We start from the raw sequence: 15,132 nt of genomic DNA on the forward strand, positions 1-15,132 counted from the left end.
TTGATTCCCACTCGACGGAAACCGTGCGCGACAACGTAAAAAATAAATCTGACGTTTGACGTCCAACTGCAAAGTAGTGTTTTAAGCCAGCGTTATAGCGTTTTCACTTAGCGTAGTTCATGCAAATAATGGAACCAAGGTTTAACAGATAAACTGAACAATGCATCTATTGTCTATCTTTTTTTGCCATCTTTGTTTCTAATATCATACAGATTTGTATTGTTCCTAACCTCTACAATAAACCATTCAGCATTGAACTTCGGCATTCTCAGGGGTTTGTACTAGCAACTGACTCGATTAGGAACGAAATAAATAAAAACATGGCGGACCGCGGACGGCCTCTTCCGAACATGCGTGGTCGAAAATGACGTCACGACTGCGGACTCTAGCTTATTGCTGATTGGCTCGCGCAGAACGTTAACGATAAACGCGGCCGAAAAAATAGAAAGCTAATATCGCCGCACTCAACGTAATAACGGTCCAGCGTAACTATGTTTTTTCTTCGGTTGTCGCCTGACGTTCGTTGAAAAATCTTAATTTACGCCAAGTGAAAACCATGCTTATTAGTCCTCAACATCCGTTATACGACGTGGTGAAAAATACTTGTTAGCGTTGGACTGAATAGGGACACTTACGATCCTTCCAGACAATTATCGCTTTAAAATTTCTCTTACTCGGCGACAATTACGATTTCAGGCTTCACTTCGCGAAAAGGCAGTGCACGCGATTCCATTGATATTGCAATCGTAAATTGGGCAACTTTGATAGTTCAAAATCGTGTCACGAGGACGGATTTGAAGTTCATTTTAACCGGAGCCTCCGAAATGAACTAGGCCCATGCGTGTCGATTTTTACGTTTCATAGAGGAAATATTTTTACCCTTTTTGTGTACGAGGTGGTGCTTTTATGACCGTTGCGACCGGGGTCTTCCATAAATTATCGTTGATATTTTAATGGCCAATTATAAAACTTTTATAAAACTTTTATGAAAGAGAAAGGTTTCACCTATAAATTAACGTAATTTTTAGGGGCTATTCACTTTTTATTGAGTCTATTGGTTATATTGTATGGACAAAAAAATTAATTATGAAATTTTAACATCGTTGTTTTTTTAGTAAAACAAAACTTCTTGAAGTTGCTAATTCATAGTTTTTTCATATACCATTAGAGAATTTTTTTACCCCTTTATAACCTTTGGTTATTAACCTTAAACTTTTTTCCTTTACTTCTTTGGAATGATTGTTTAATAAAGGTCTTCGGAAATTTTCTAAAACATTTTTTAACTATCCGCGACCTCGGCTGCACCGCTCTACGTCTATACCTTGCCCTAATATTGTAGCAGTCGACGGGGTCATGAGGCTGAACAACAATATTTGGTTTTGACCCGTTCCTGGTCTCACCCTAAACATGTTCAAAAGGAAGAACATCATACAAGTTGTCATAATGCGATTAGCACAAGCACTCACTTTGTATCAAAAGACGATTAGGCTTCACCAGAAGTAATATAAGAAACCGCCCTACAGGAGGGAAGTATACAAGACGCCTTAGGCGTAACGTTAAAGCACGCGAGACATCCTCGAACCGCCAAATTCAGACACTGTAGATTTTTTTCCCCTACTGCCCACTAGAGCCTATAGCCGTGAGCGGAGCCTCCGATTGTGCTCCAGGAAGATTTAGAGCTTGAGACCCAACGTGGCCCACTACTGACGGGCCGCGAGCGAAGTGCTATGTCGTAGGTGATGAAACAGGGAAGGAAATGAGGTTTGTACAGGCGGTGACAGATGGTAGAATTGGGGTTAGTCACCGCCTGAGGACACGGGAAGTCGGCACCTGTCGAAGAGGATCGCCGACAAGTCCCTTATTCTCTCAAACTTTGAGAGAATAAGGAGTGCGCCACACTCCCCACTTACTGTATGTCGTGTTTCAAATGTCTTTAACCATCCTCATGCATACATATATAAATCTTTGTTACTACTATAATAATCTTTGGTTAAAAAAAGAATAATAATAAAAACGTGACTGCGACGCAGTAAGCGCTAAGCGGCTATAACCAAAATGTCCTAGTCTATCTGTATAAACTTCAAAGTATTAAAGTTGTTATTATAGTTAATGAATCGTATTAATTAGTCACCACCGTTAGCGACGAGGACATTACAATTGGCGACGGAGCCTTTTTTTCGATTCCACGAGGGAAATCGGATATCAATAACTCGCACCATGCTATTTATCTCATCAACCGAGGCTTAGCAGCTATCTTATCACATCGGGGCTCTATCTATATCGCAAGTATTGCTATCAATCATGGCTTTATCGTTACCAGTTGTCTTGCCCTTTGACCTTACCACGGATGCGGAAAACCTAAATGACGCATGGACCAAATGGTGCCTTAAATTTGATAATTATCTTGTTGCTTCTGGTATCAATGATACTGCCCGTCTAAAGGCTTTATTTTTACACTGTGTTGGCGACTCTGTCTACGACACTTCCAGGAAGTGATACGACTGCCGATTATGAAGAGGCCAAAGCTTTATTAACGCAACATTTTGCATCGAAGCAAAACATCGACTACGAGATTTTTTAGTTCCGAGAGGCTAAGCAATTTGAACCTGAAAATATCGATGCCTACCACGTTCGTCTTCGTACTCTCTCGAATTTTTGCGCGTTTGCTGATGCTGAGGTGGAAATCAAACGGCACATCATTCAGACCTGTTTATCTAAGAAGCTACGCCGAACTGCGTTACAGGATCCTTCTTTAACCTTGGATTAACCATTACAACTGTCCCGCCTCATGGAACTATCTGAAGCACAAGCCACCAGTATTGAGAAAACCAACCACCAACCTAATTCATCTACCTCTCTCTCGTATTTAACCAAACCTCCTGCCAAAACTCGATGTCAACCAACCACACCACCATCATCTTCAACTCGCTTTCCCAGGAAAGAGCAACCAGTCTCTTATCAGTCTAAATGTGGATTATGCGGTGGCTCATATCCTCACCCAGTAAACCGTCCTTGTCCTGCCAAAGGAAAGACGTGCAACGCTTGTGGCAAACTTAATCATTTCAGTCGGGTTTGTCGTTCACCCTCTAGTCGCTCTGGTCAAGCGAAGAATGTTACCAGTCATTCTAGACATCCTCATGCAAATCAAGGCAAATCAGTCGTTCGTGTGATACAAACACCCGATGAGGGAGATGGAGACACCGGTTTTCTCTTCTCACTGAAGGCTCAAGATGATTGCCCTGCTAGCAATAAACCGCTTATCAAGGTACGGATTGGTGAAGGCATCGTCACTGTACTCATGGATTCAGGCTCAGATGTCAATGTTATCAGTAACTCAACGTATCAGTCGTTACCTAACAAACCTAAACTGCAACCATATCACGGAGAAGTATTTGCATATGGTGCAAATATACCCTTTGACATTATTGGAGCCTTTAATGCGACTATCAGCGTGAAACGCCACCACACCCTTGCAACCTTCTATGTCACTGATGACTAAGGTCCAGTAACACCGTCCTTGATAGGTTATCCAACCTTATTGCAGTTGAATATTCTACCATCACCAGAAAACTTGCGCCAGGCTTTGGACGAAGAATTAGATCTACTTTTGGAACAAGACATCATTGAACCCGTATCAAGCCCAACACCGTTGATGTCACCTGTTGTATTAGTAATGAAAGTTAACAAACTTCGTCTATGACATGCGCATACCAAACACCGCCATCGTCAGAGAAAGACACGTCATGCCAACTCTCGAGGACATTATCCACAAACTGAATGGCGCTACCGTCTTTTCCAAGTTAGACCTGAACAAGGGGTATCATCAGCTAGAACTTGACGAAGGTTCAAGACCAATCACAACCTTCAGTACACACAGAGGTCTCTACCGATACAAGCGCCTCAGTTTTGGTGTCAATTCTGCTGCAGAAATATTTCATCACATTGTCTACTGCATGTTTCAAGATATATCTGGCACCGTCAATGCGTCAGACGATGTACTGGTGTTTGGTACCAATCAGAAGGAGCATGACATTGCTTTGAAGAACGTCTTACAACGACTCCAGCACAATGGCATAACCCTGAATTTAGCCAAGTGTCTTATCCGTCAACCTAGCCTTGAATTTTATGGCCATGTTTTTGGACCATCAGGCCTGTCTATCAACCAGGAGAAAATTAAGACGTTGCAAACACTTAACCGACCTTCAACGCCCGATGAGGTGCGCAGTCTTCTAGGGCTTGCCACCTACTGTTCAAGGTTTATTCCCAACTTTTCGGACATAACGCTACCCCTGAGAGCTTTAACAAAGATGGACACCGCCTGGAAATGGGGTCCGAACATGATCAAGCTTTAGCTACCTTGAACAAACATCTCTCCAATGATACCATTATTTCCTACAAAGGAAACAGTCGTTTATGTAGATGCCAGCGCTACTGGTCTTGGTGCTATTTTGTCCCAGCTCGACGCTCACGGCAATATATCCATCATCTCTTTTGCGAGCAAAGCTTTAACGGATGTCGAAAGCAGATATTCACAAACCGAAAGGGAAGCTCTAGCGGTGGTATGGAGTTGTGAACACTTAGTTCTTACCTGTATGGTTCGCCTTTCCGCGTTATTACCGATCATCTCCCACTTTTAACGCTGTTGGAACGATGGAACTTGAGATTGGCACACTACGCACTATCATTGGTATTTAAACCCGGAAAACTTAATCCTGCGGACTATCTTTCGCGCCATCCACGGGAACCATCCAACGATTTGACGGGTATATCCCCTGCAACTGAACGCCATGTTCATATGGTCTTACGCCAAGCCATACCAAAAACCCTTACGTATGAGGACATAGTGCAGGCGTCTAATGCTGATCAGGTTGTCCAGCGCATCAAAAAATGCTACCTCTCCGACAATTGGCGCACTGACTGAGGCGATTCCGATCAAGCTACCATTAAAGCCTTCTCTCAAATCAAACATGAGCTGGATGGAGTAATACTCAAGGCGCATCGCATTTACGTCCCACCATCCCTACAAGACCGCGTCATTGCCATAGCGCATGAAGGGCACATGGGACTAGTGAAAACGGAACAGCTCTTACGTACTAAATTAAGGTTTCCGAAAATGGATGAGCGTGTAGAGCACATAATCAAATCATGTATCCCGTGTTTGGCTGCTACCCCACACTCTACAACAGAACCACTTCGCATGACGCACTACCCACCAAACCTTGGTCTGAACTAGCCATCGATCATTTAGGTCCATTTAAAAATGGCATGTATCTGTTAGTCATCATTGACGAGCACTCACGTTTTCCGCTGGCCGAGATCGTGTCTACCACCGGAGCAGGACAATTTGGTCTCGCCGAATTGGTCTCTCCATTTTGGTCTCGCCGATTTGGTCGCGGGACTAATAGGTCTTACCGATTTGGTCTCGGTACTATTTGGTCTCGGGACTATTTGGTCTCGGGACTATTTGGTATCGTGATTATTTGGTCTCGGGACTATTTGGTATCGTGATTATTTGGTATCGTGATTATTTGGTATCGGGACTATTTGGTATCGTGATTATTTGGTCTCGGGACGGTTTGGTACCGTGATTATTTGGTCTCGGGACGGTTTGGTCTCGTGATTATTTGGTTACCTAATTAGTTGCCTCCTTTTCCAAAGCAATGGTCCCAATAATTCGTCGCCACCTTTTCCAAAAATTCTCCTATTAATTAGTTGCCACCTTTTCCTAAATATTCTCCTATTAATTAGCTGCCACCTTTTCGAAAACATTCTCCTACTAATTAGCTGCCACCTTTTCCAAAACATTCTCCTAATAGTTAGCTGCCACCTTTTCCAAAATATTCTCCAAATAATTAGCTGCCACCTTTTCCTAAATATTCTCCTATTAATTAGCTGGCACCTTTTCCAAAATATTCTGCTATTAATTAGCTGCCACCTTTTACAAAACATTCTCCTACTAATTAGCTACCACCTTTTCCAAAACATTCTCCTACTAATTAGCTGCCACCTTTTCCAAAATATTCTCCTAATAGTTAGCTGCCACCTTTTCCTAAATATTCTCCAATTAATTAGCTGCCACCTTTTCCAAAATATTCTGCTATTAATTAGCTGCCACCTTTTCCAAAACATTCTTCTACTAATTAGCCACCACCTTTTTCAAAACATTCTCCTACTAATTAGCTCCTACCTTTTCCAAAATATTCTTCTAATAGTTAGCTGCCACCTTTTCCAAAATATTCTCCAATTAATTAGCTGCCACCTTTTCCAAAATATTCTCCTATTAATTATCTGCCACCTTTTCCAAAATATTCTCTTACTAATGAGCTACCACCTTTTCCAAAACATTCTCCTACTAATTAGCTGCCACCTTTTCCAAAATATTCTCCTAGTAGTTAGCTGCCACCTTTTCCAAAATATTCTCCAATTAATTAGCTGCCACCTTTTCCTAAATATTCTCCTAGTAGTTAGCTGCCACCTTTTCCAAAACATTCTCCTACTAATTAGCTACCACCTTTTCCAAAACATTCTCCTACTAATTAGCTCCCACCTTTTCCAAAATATTCTTCTAATAGTTAGCTGCCACCTTTTCCTAAATATTCTCCTAGTAGTTAGCTGCCACCTTTTCCAAAACATTCTCCTACTAATTAGCTACCACCTTTTCCAAAACATTCTCCTACTAATTAGCTGCCACCTTTTCCTACATATTCTCCAATTAATTAGCTGCCACCTTTTTCCAAAATATTCTGCTATTAATTAGCTGCCACCTTTTCCAAAACATTCTCCTACTAATTAGCTCCCACCTTTTCCAAAACATTCTCCTACTAATTAGCTCCCACCTTTTCCAAAATATTCTTCTAATAATTAGCTGCCCCCTTTTCCAAAATATTCTTCTAATAGTTAGCTGCCACCTTTTCCTAAATATTCTCCTAGTAGTTAGCTGCCACCTTTTCCAAAACATTCTCCTACTAATTAGCTACCACCTTTTCCAAAACATTCTCCTACTAATTAGCTACCACCTTTTCCAAAACATTCTCCTACTAATTAGCTCCCAGCTTTTCCAAAATATTCTTCTAATAGTTAGCTGCCACCTTTTCCAAAATATTCTCCAATTAATTGGCTGCCACCTTTTCCAAAATATTCTCCAATTAATTGGCTGCCACCTTTTCTAAAATATTCTCCTATTAATTATCTGTCACATTTCCAAAATATTGCTATTATTGCTAATAAATTGTTCGTGGTAAGAGGCGGGCTTTTAATACTCATATAAATAATCTTCTTACAACCAAACAATGTTGGGTTGGGTTAGGTCCCGAGACCCATTTGTCCCGAGACCCAATTGTCCCGAGACCCAATTGTCCCGAGACCCAATTGTCCCGAGACCCATTTGTCCCGAGACCCATTTGTCCCGAGACCCATTTGTCCCGAGACCCATTTGTCCCGAGACCCAATTGTCCCGAGACCCAATTGTCCCGAGACCCATTTGTCCCGAGACCCAATTGTCCCGAGACCCATTTGTCCCGAGACCCAATTGTCCCGAGACACAATTGTCCCGAGACCCAATTGTCCCGAGACCCATTTGTCCCGAGACCCAATATTCTCGAGACCCATTTGTCCCGAGACCAAAACGGCGAGACCAAATCGGCGAGACCATAACAGCGAGACCAAATTGTCGCGTACCGGTCTACCACATCGGTTGAAGCGAATGTCAAAGTTTTGGATCGCGTCTTCTCAGTCTTCGGAGTACCGGACGTAGTAAAATCGGATAATGGCCCGCCATTCAATGCTAGAGAGTTCACTACCTATTTGAAGGATATGGGTGTTTATCATCGCAAGATCACTCCCCTCTGGCCGCAGGCTAACGGTACAGCAGAACGGTTTATGGCGTCCCTTGCAAAAGCACTACGGACAGCCGAAGTCGCGGGAACGGATTGGAAAGAAGCACTTACGAAGTTTCTTCGCAACTATCGTCTCACACCGCACTGTACTACAGGAAAACCTCCCTCCACCGTCTTGTTTGGTCGCACAGTGAAAGGAAAATTTCCTACTTTGTCACATGAAGAACCGAAGGATTTGGTCGATTTAGCGACAAAGGATCATTCCGCAAAAACAAAGACAAAGAACTATCAAGACAAACGTCGTCAAGCCAAACCTAAGTCAATACTTTTAGGTGACATTGTTTTGGTCAAAGCCCAACGAAGTCACAAACTCTCGCCATATTTTAACCCACTGCCGTATACGGTCACCAACGTTCAGGGACTTACGATTACAGCTCAGCGACATGGACACACTTTCACTCGCAATTCGTCATTTTACAAGCCCTACAACCCGGTGGAGCAAAACGAAACCCCAGTGACATCTAGGGATGGAGAACCTTCCAACGTTTCACCTTTGAACGACTACACCCGGCCATCTAACGAGTCTCCTACAACGCCCACAATTCCGTCCAGACCTCAACCATGCAATCTACGATCGCGTCCCGTCAAACCAAGACGGTTGATCGAAGAACTTTAGTGTGATAAGAATTTCATGCAATCTTTTTTTTATGTCTCGACAGTCACTTCTAAAGAAAAGGGGATTGTCGTGTTTCAAATGTCTTTAACCATTCTCGTGCATACATATATAAATCTTTGTTACTACTATAATAATCTTCGGTTAAAAAAAGAATAATAATAAAAACGTGACTGCGACGCAGTAAGCGCTAAGCAGCTATAACCAAAATGTCCTAGTCTATCTGTATAAACTTCAAAGTATTAAAGTTGTATTAATTAATCACCACCGTTACCGACGAGGACATTACACTGTAGATCTTAGTCCTTTGTTATGGTCGTTGGAAAGGGAAAGAAGAAAAAGCTAAGATTTTGAACATGGGAAAAAGGTCTTCAAACTTGTGTAGTCTGCTAAGCCGTCTGTCGTAAGAAACAGAGGATTCCAGATTTTGCTAATAAATATTCACAAACGGTTATTTCGAAACGAAAATCTAGTTTGTTGGGAAGCCAAAAAGATGAAAATTATGAATCCAATATTAAAATATTGAGATAGATAATAACACCATTTTAAAATCTAGCTTTGTATAGTGTTAGGCCGGTAATTTAGGCACCGCCACTTAGGCGCCGGGACAGTTAGGCGCCGCGACATTTAGGCTCCGAGACTATTTGGCAACGAGACATTTAGGCTCCGCGACAATTTGGCGCCGAGACATTTAGGCGCCGAGACAATTAGGCGCCGCGACATTGACGTAAAATTTTCATGAAAGATTTGAGATATTTAATAAAGGAACAAGACAAGTACTTTTAGGCTTATATTTTTTTTATTCAACTGACATCAGAGTTCTACCATGTTGTTGTTTATCTTCATTGACTTCCCAAAATAATATGCCTTTTCCAAAATACTGTTATTTATCTTCATTGACTTCCCAAAATAATATGCCTTTTCCAAAATACTGTTATTTATCTTCATTGACTTCCCAAAATAATATGCCTTTTCCAAGATATTGTTGTTTATCATCATTGACTTCCCAAAATAGTATGCCTTTTCCAAAATATTGTTGTTTATCTTCATTCACTTCCCAAAATAATATGCCTTTTCTAAAATATTTGGTTGTTTATCTTCAATGACTTCCCAAAATAATATGCCTTTTCCAAATTATTGTTGTTTATCTTCATTGACTTCCCAAAATTATATGCCTTTTCCAAAATATTGTTGTTTATCTTCATTGACTTCCCAGAATAATATGTCTTTTCCTAAATATTGTTGTTTATCTTCTTTGACTTCCCAAAATAATATGCCTTTTCCAAATTATCGTTTATCTTCTTTGACTTCCCAGAATAATATGCCTTTTCCTAAATATTGTTGTTTATCTTCTTTGACTTCCCAAAATAATATGCCTTTTCCAAATTATTGTTTATCTTCTTTGACTTCCCAGAATAATATGCCTTTTCCAAAATATTGTTGTTTATCTTCTTTGACTTCCCAGAATAATATGCATTTTCCTAAATATTGTTGTTTATCTTCTTTGACTTCCCAAAATAATATGCCTTTTCCAAATTATTGTTTATCTTCTTTGAATTCCCAGAATAATATGCCTTTTCCAAAATATTGTTGTTTATCTTCTTTGACTTCCCAGAATAATACGCCTTTTCCTAAATATTGTTGTTTATCTTCTTTGACTTCCCAAAATAATATGGCTTTTCCAAAATATTTGGTTGTTTATCTTCATTGACTTCCCAAAATAATAAGCCTTTTCCTAAATATTGTTTTTATCTTCATTGACTTCCCAAAATAATATGCCTTTTCCAAAATATTTTGTTTTTTATCTTCATTGACTTCCCAAAATAATAAGCCTTTTCCTAAATATTGTTTTCATCTTCATTGACTTCCCAAAATAATATGCCTTTTCCAAAATATTGTTGTTTATTTTCATTGACTTCCCAACTGAGGTTAGGTTATGTTTTTTTTTATTATTTTAGGATATGTTTTGTAAAAACAGGTAAGTTTTCGTGTCCTTTAATGGGGATTGCGAACATAGTCATGCAGTGACGCACAGGGACAAAACACGGGTTGCCAAATTGAGAGGTCATTACAGATTTTTAGAAGAAATAGTGGAAGAATTTTTGGCGCCTAAATGTCGCGGAGCCAAATGTCACGGCGCCTAAATGTCGCGGGGCCTAAATGTCACGGCGCCTAAATGTCACGGTGCCTAATTGTCTCGGCGCCTAAATGTCACGGCGCCTAATTGTCTCGGCGGCTAGATGGCGGTGCCTAAATAACCGGCGCCAAAATGTCACGGACCGTGTTAGGCATATAATAATAATAATGTGCTTTTATTCAAGGATCAATCAGTAAGAGAAGAACTCTTGTTTAAAGTGATGTCCCTTATGTATAAATTAAAATTGAATTAATTTAAGAAAACAACTAATCGATTTAAAACTTTGCACGATAATTTAAAACCATTCAATATACTTATCGCTAAAATTTCAAGAGATTCGAACTAGTGAAACCAAAGAAAACACATTTCCACAGAGAAGCAGACTACACAACAAAGAGTGGCGTCATTTTCAGAAGCACTCTATTGGCTGTGCCGAGCAAAGAGAGAGAAGAAGTTGAATTTTTGAAGTCATAAATCGGGAAATAAAGTCTATCCACCCCCCTTCGTAAAACCAGGATTTTGCTGTTTTTAAAGAAGCGGAAATTCTCCAACCTAATAGTGTATTTTTCTAGAGTAACCTTGGCCAGACATACGATAATTATAGTACAATGCGATAATTTTAAGAGTTTTTTCGAAGAGTACTATAATTTTGACGCTGTACTATATAATACGCTAAATTCGATAATTCGGCTTAGGCGTACGATAATTGTACGATAATTTCGAATTCAGTGGGAAATTGAACTAATCTGGGCAGAAATCCCATAGTAATAATGCACTTAAGACCGAAGGCAGGATGTGAGAAACGCTTGGAGACGTTATTACCCTATCTCTTTATGACCCTTGTACTGATTTTAGTATGAATTCAAGGTGAATCAGAACACTCGCACAGGTTTTACTGCTATTTTGGAGGCGCTCAGAGCCTACGATAATTTTGATTGAAAATCGATAATTTTTTGTCTTTGGTAAGATAATATGGTAATTTTTATCTGGCAACGCTGCCAGGGCCGGAAATAAGAAAAAATTGTTATAGGACATGTGTCCACTAACCCCCTGTTTGACTGGAAAATTTATAGGACATTGTCCACTGGAGTGTGCAAAAATGGTGTCGCTTCTCCATAGTCAAGGTATCAAAACTTCGGAAAATTTATAGGTCAAAATGTCCAGTGACCCCCTTAGTTTTTAAAAAAAATTGTGGGACATTTTAAAATTTTATTGGACAATGTCCAGTGTCCTGTGCTTATTTCCGGCCCTGAACGCTGCTGTTAAGTTAATATTTATCAGCCTCGCTCAGAACTGGAGATATGGCGTCTAGTAAAGAAATTTTTACCTCATGCTCGCTTTTTAGCCCCTATTGTTTCACTTTTTTATTATCTTATATATCCCGCACGAGTGTCCTTTCTGCTGGGGCAGTTTGCTTACTTGGTATTTTTCTCGTCTAGCGGCTCAGGCTCAGCTGCTGATACCTAGCCAAGGCTTAGTGGAGTTTTCGAGTCTAATATTATTCGCAGAGCTATTTTTCCGTTGAAATTAAAAAATTCTTACATTTCAAAACTTGAGCTTTAAAATGTTGAATTTTATAAAAACTACCTCAAATTTGCCTTCCGAGCTTAGGTCGATGGCCAAGTCGGCCATAGCCCACTCGATCACGCGCATCACGACGCAAGCTGCTCGCGCGAGCAGCGTCCGTGAGCGCGGATCGTGTGGGCAGTGGGCCGACCCGATAGGTCCGATGCAAGAAAATAGTATTGGAGCAGTGGCCGATTGGTTTGGCATTAAAGTGTTTATCTAAGGTTAGAGGCTTATGATTGGTTAAAAGCTTTTTTGTTCGTCTGCTTATATAGCGTTTTCCTTTGGGGTGATACGAGCGCTCCCGGAGTGCTCCGAAAAAAAATTGTTTTTCATTTAGAAAAAACGAACGACTCTGACTCTCTGACACAGAGTCGCGTCTTCCATGGTCTCAGTCGTTCCCTCCCGGTTTGCTCCCGGATTGATCCCAACCGCTCCGACTCTAGAGACGGAGTGACCTGATGACGTCACATAACCGATCTTAAAAAACTTTCGTCTTTCATTGGGAGCAACTAGATCAGGTCCTCGGAGCTAGAGCGATGACGTATCAACAAAACACGGAGAGATCTTGGAGCGCTCCCTGGGAACCCCAAAGGAAAACGCTATTATAGTTTTACTTAGGGTAAGTCATAAAATCCATGGCCAAAGCTATGGAAAAGTTTAACTCACGCACTTTATGTGTGAAGCCTAATCGGCTTTTGATTGCATCAATGTTCTTAGTAGTGTTCGTACGGGGTAAAAATTTAATCGGGGTCGGGGTCGGGGTCGGGGGCAGGTTATCCCCGAAAAAAACAAGTCGGGGTTAGTCATCGCATGCTGAGAAATTTTGGAAAAATGATAAAAAAAATCGTTAAATTTCTGGGTGTTTGGAAAGAAGCTTTATTTTCGTATCGCACTTAGCTAGTGACTCTTAGCTAGTAGGCAAGAAACTGTAAAAAAGCCCAATAAATTCCGACTTTCCGAGCTACGCAGCTACGATTCCCACGAAAGACCACTGACATTACAAAAGCCGGGTAGGGCCGCCGATCCACGAGAGGGAGGATGGTGAACTTTGAAATTTTGGTGACTGTTTTTACTGTATTTTGTTTGTTGTTAGTTACGTTCTTGCCCTTTTTTTTATAAAGGAGAAGCGGAGCACTTATTTGAGACGAATGAGATGATTGTTTTTGGCGCAGGACAAAAAATAATTTGCTAAAAATAACCTAACCAAAATCTAACCCCGAAAAAACCCCGACTACATTTTACATGTTAGGTACCGGGGTCGGGGTCGGGGGAAAAAGTCGGGGATCCCCGGTTTTCGGGGTCGGGGTCGGGGTCGGGGTCCCCGTACGAACACTAGTTCTTAGTACAAAAATCACATTGATTGGAAATAAAGTATTCTGCATTCGGGTCAGTGGGATTATAATCCCATTGATTTGAAATCTACCATTCTGTTAGTTTTACTTTGGCAGATTTCGGTGTAATGGGAGGATAGCAGAATGATTACGTATCACGTGTCAATTTTGATTTAGTTTTAATGTTTTGCATTTTTTTAAAGGCAAGAGAAATGAATAGAAGTTTGATTTTTGACCATCTGAAAACGCATTCGATGTGAGTATTGACGTGCTATTTTGAGTGACTCAAAGAGATCATTAACAACCTTGAAGCTGATTTCTACTTTTGTGCTCATTAAGGCCCGTTCAGACGACACTCTTTTTCTCGCTACGCTCGCCGTGCTGAGCTCATCAGATTTTCTCGCTTCACCAGCTTCTAGAAAATGAACTGTTAACACAGCCAAAATTTTCTCATTCTTGATCTCGGGAAAGCGAGAAAAAAATTTGAAAAAATTAAACTTTTTTTCTCGCTTTGCTCAGCACAGCCAATAGAGTGCTTCCGAACGTCACTCTTTGTTGTGTAGTCTGCTACTCTGTGAAACTCCACCTCTCATTAAAATTTCAAGAAATTTGAGCCAGTATTTGCCAAATTAGGGGGAAAAAATGGTGTTCCTTCCATAGACGGCCATGTTAAAAGCTGACGGCTTTGATTTTCGGCTAAGTTTTAATTTTATTACAAAAAACTACACGATAAAATCTTTTCAAACTTTGCACAAAAATCACAAACCTTATTTGACACATACGATTAAAATTGCAAGAGATTTGAGCCATTATTTGCCAAATTAGGGCTGAAAAACGTTGTTCCTCCCATAGACGACCATGTAAAAAGGTGACGGCTTTGATTTTTCGAGCAAAAATCCCCGATACGCGCTTTAACATAGGAAAATAATTCTTTGGGCGGGCTTCTATAGCGCGAGCAGCCTGCGTCCGCGAGTCGCGTGATCCAGGGGGCTATGGTTCAACGGTGCCACTAAATTTTAATGTAAACTTCCTTCAGACCAAGGTTTAATTCGGAACGGCCCATTTCTCCGCCTTAAAAAGAACAACAACTTTGAATGTTGATTATTCGTCAAATAGTGTACGGAAAATTATGAAATAGGTCTCAAAATGTAGAATAGAGCTTACTTGATTACTCATTTAAAATTCGGCCACGAAAAAGTCGGTAAATATATTAAATTTTCTCTAAAACCGAGTCTACTTCCGCATTGTTTTTTATAGAAAAAGCATTAGGAGGAAAACTGGGTTGGTAGCGCACCTAACGGCGAAAGTTGGAACTAGGGGCGCTTTTGCTAGACGTTTTTAAACATGGGGCTCGGGTAAAGCTGGCAGGCCTTCTACCACCGGTAATCTAAGTTGGGCACAGCACAGCGAGCGTAGCGAGAAAAAGAGTGTCGTCTGAACGGGCCTTCAGAGCTGCAAATGTAGTAGTCTAACTCTATTCACGAGGTGTGTAGGATAAAATCCCCCCTGGACACAATCCCTTTCTATCGCTAAATAAGTTTTGAGCATCTGAAAACACATTCGGTGTGAGTATTGAAGTGCTATTTT

At 40.7% G+C, this 15,132-nt stretch overlaps 1 protein-coding gene across 1 annotated transcript; it reads left to right on the forward strand.

Moving 5' to 3' along the window:
- Nucleotides 1-4,376: 4,376 nt before the first annotated feature.
- Nucleotides 4,377-8,511, forward strand: LOC149667316 (uncharacterized). Its single transcript, XM_089841425.1, has 2 exons — nucleotides 4,377-4,559; nucleotides 7,657-8,511. Exons 1-2 carry the CDS (start codon nucleotides 4,377-4,379, stop codon nucleotides 8,509-8,511), a joined length of 1,038 nt encoding a protein of 345 aa, XP_089697551.1.
- Nucleotides 8,512-15,132: the final 6,621 nt, after the last annotated feature.

This window comes from Phalangium opilio, unplaced genomic scaffold (genome assembly GCF_054372755.1).
Source record: "Phalangium opilio isolate 3A_F unplaced genomic scaffold, DU_Popi_V2 ptg000059l_1, whole genome shotgun sequence".
NCBI classification, from domain to species: domain Eukaryota; kingdom Metazoa; phylum Arthropoda; class Arachnida; order Opiliones; family Phalangiidae; genus Phalangium; species Phalangium opilio.